Source organism: Theobroma umbraticum, unplaced genomic scaffold (assembly GCF_002168275.2).
Source record: "Theobroma umbraticum cultivar Fairchild unplaced genomic scaffold, ASM216827v3 scaffold_2697.0, whole genome shotgun sequence".
Lineage (NCBI taxonomy): Eukaryota > Viridiplantae > Streptophyta > Magnoliopsida > Malvales > Malvaceae > Theobroma > Theobroma umbraticum.
In genome coordinates, this window is record NW_018399431.1 from 3,006 (window position 1) to 3,588 (window position 583).

General features: G+C 36.9%; 1 protein-coding gene across 1 annotated transcript; it reads right to left on the reverse strand.

The window, feature by feature from the left end:
- Nucleotides 1-23: 23 nt before the first annotated feature.
- LOC110428890 (uncharacterized) lies at nt 24-358 on the reverse strand (the record flags this gene model as incomplete). Its single annotated transcript, XM_021444811.1, has 1 exon — nt 24-358. A coding segment is annotated over exon 1 (335 nt), but the record flags the coding sequence as incomplete, so codon positions are not given.
- Nucleotides 359-583: the final 225 nt, after the last annotated feature.

The window sequence follows — 583 nt, forward strand, 5'->3', positions numbered from 1 at the left end:
GTTTATTTGTGATGTTTGTGAACCTATCAAGCATGCTGGTGATGTCTTCACCAGATTTCATTTTAAACATTTCATAGTTGTGTGTTATGAGGGCTATTTTGGACTCTTTAACTTGAGAAGTCCCTTCATGAATAATCCTAAGTTTCTCCCATACTTTTTTAGCTGTGGTACACCTTGATACTTTGTTGAGCTCAGTGGGAGTTAAGGCACAATGCAAAGTGTTTATTGCCTTGAAATTTGTCTGAACCTTTTTGGTTTCAACTTCATTCCATTCAGGCCTTGGCTTGGGAATCATTTCATTTGTCATTACATTTATGGTTGAAGGAATGAAGGGTCGATCAGTTATGACATCCAACATTTCAGCAACTAGGGATTTTTAAAGAGCCATTTAGATCTCCCTTAGGATGTTAAGCCTAAAAAATGAGGGATCAAGCTCTGATACTACTTGTTGGTCCCAAGTAAATGTGCTAAAAGGGGGGTGAATAGCACTTTTTGGCTCTTTCAAGATTGGACCTCTATTTGGGGGTAAATTTAACTTCAATGATGGGAAGTTAAATGCAAGTTAATGAATAATATAATAAGG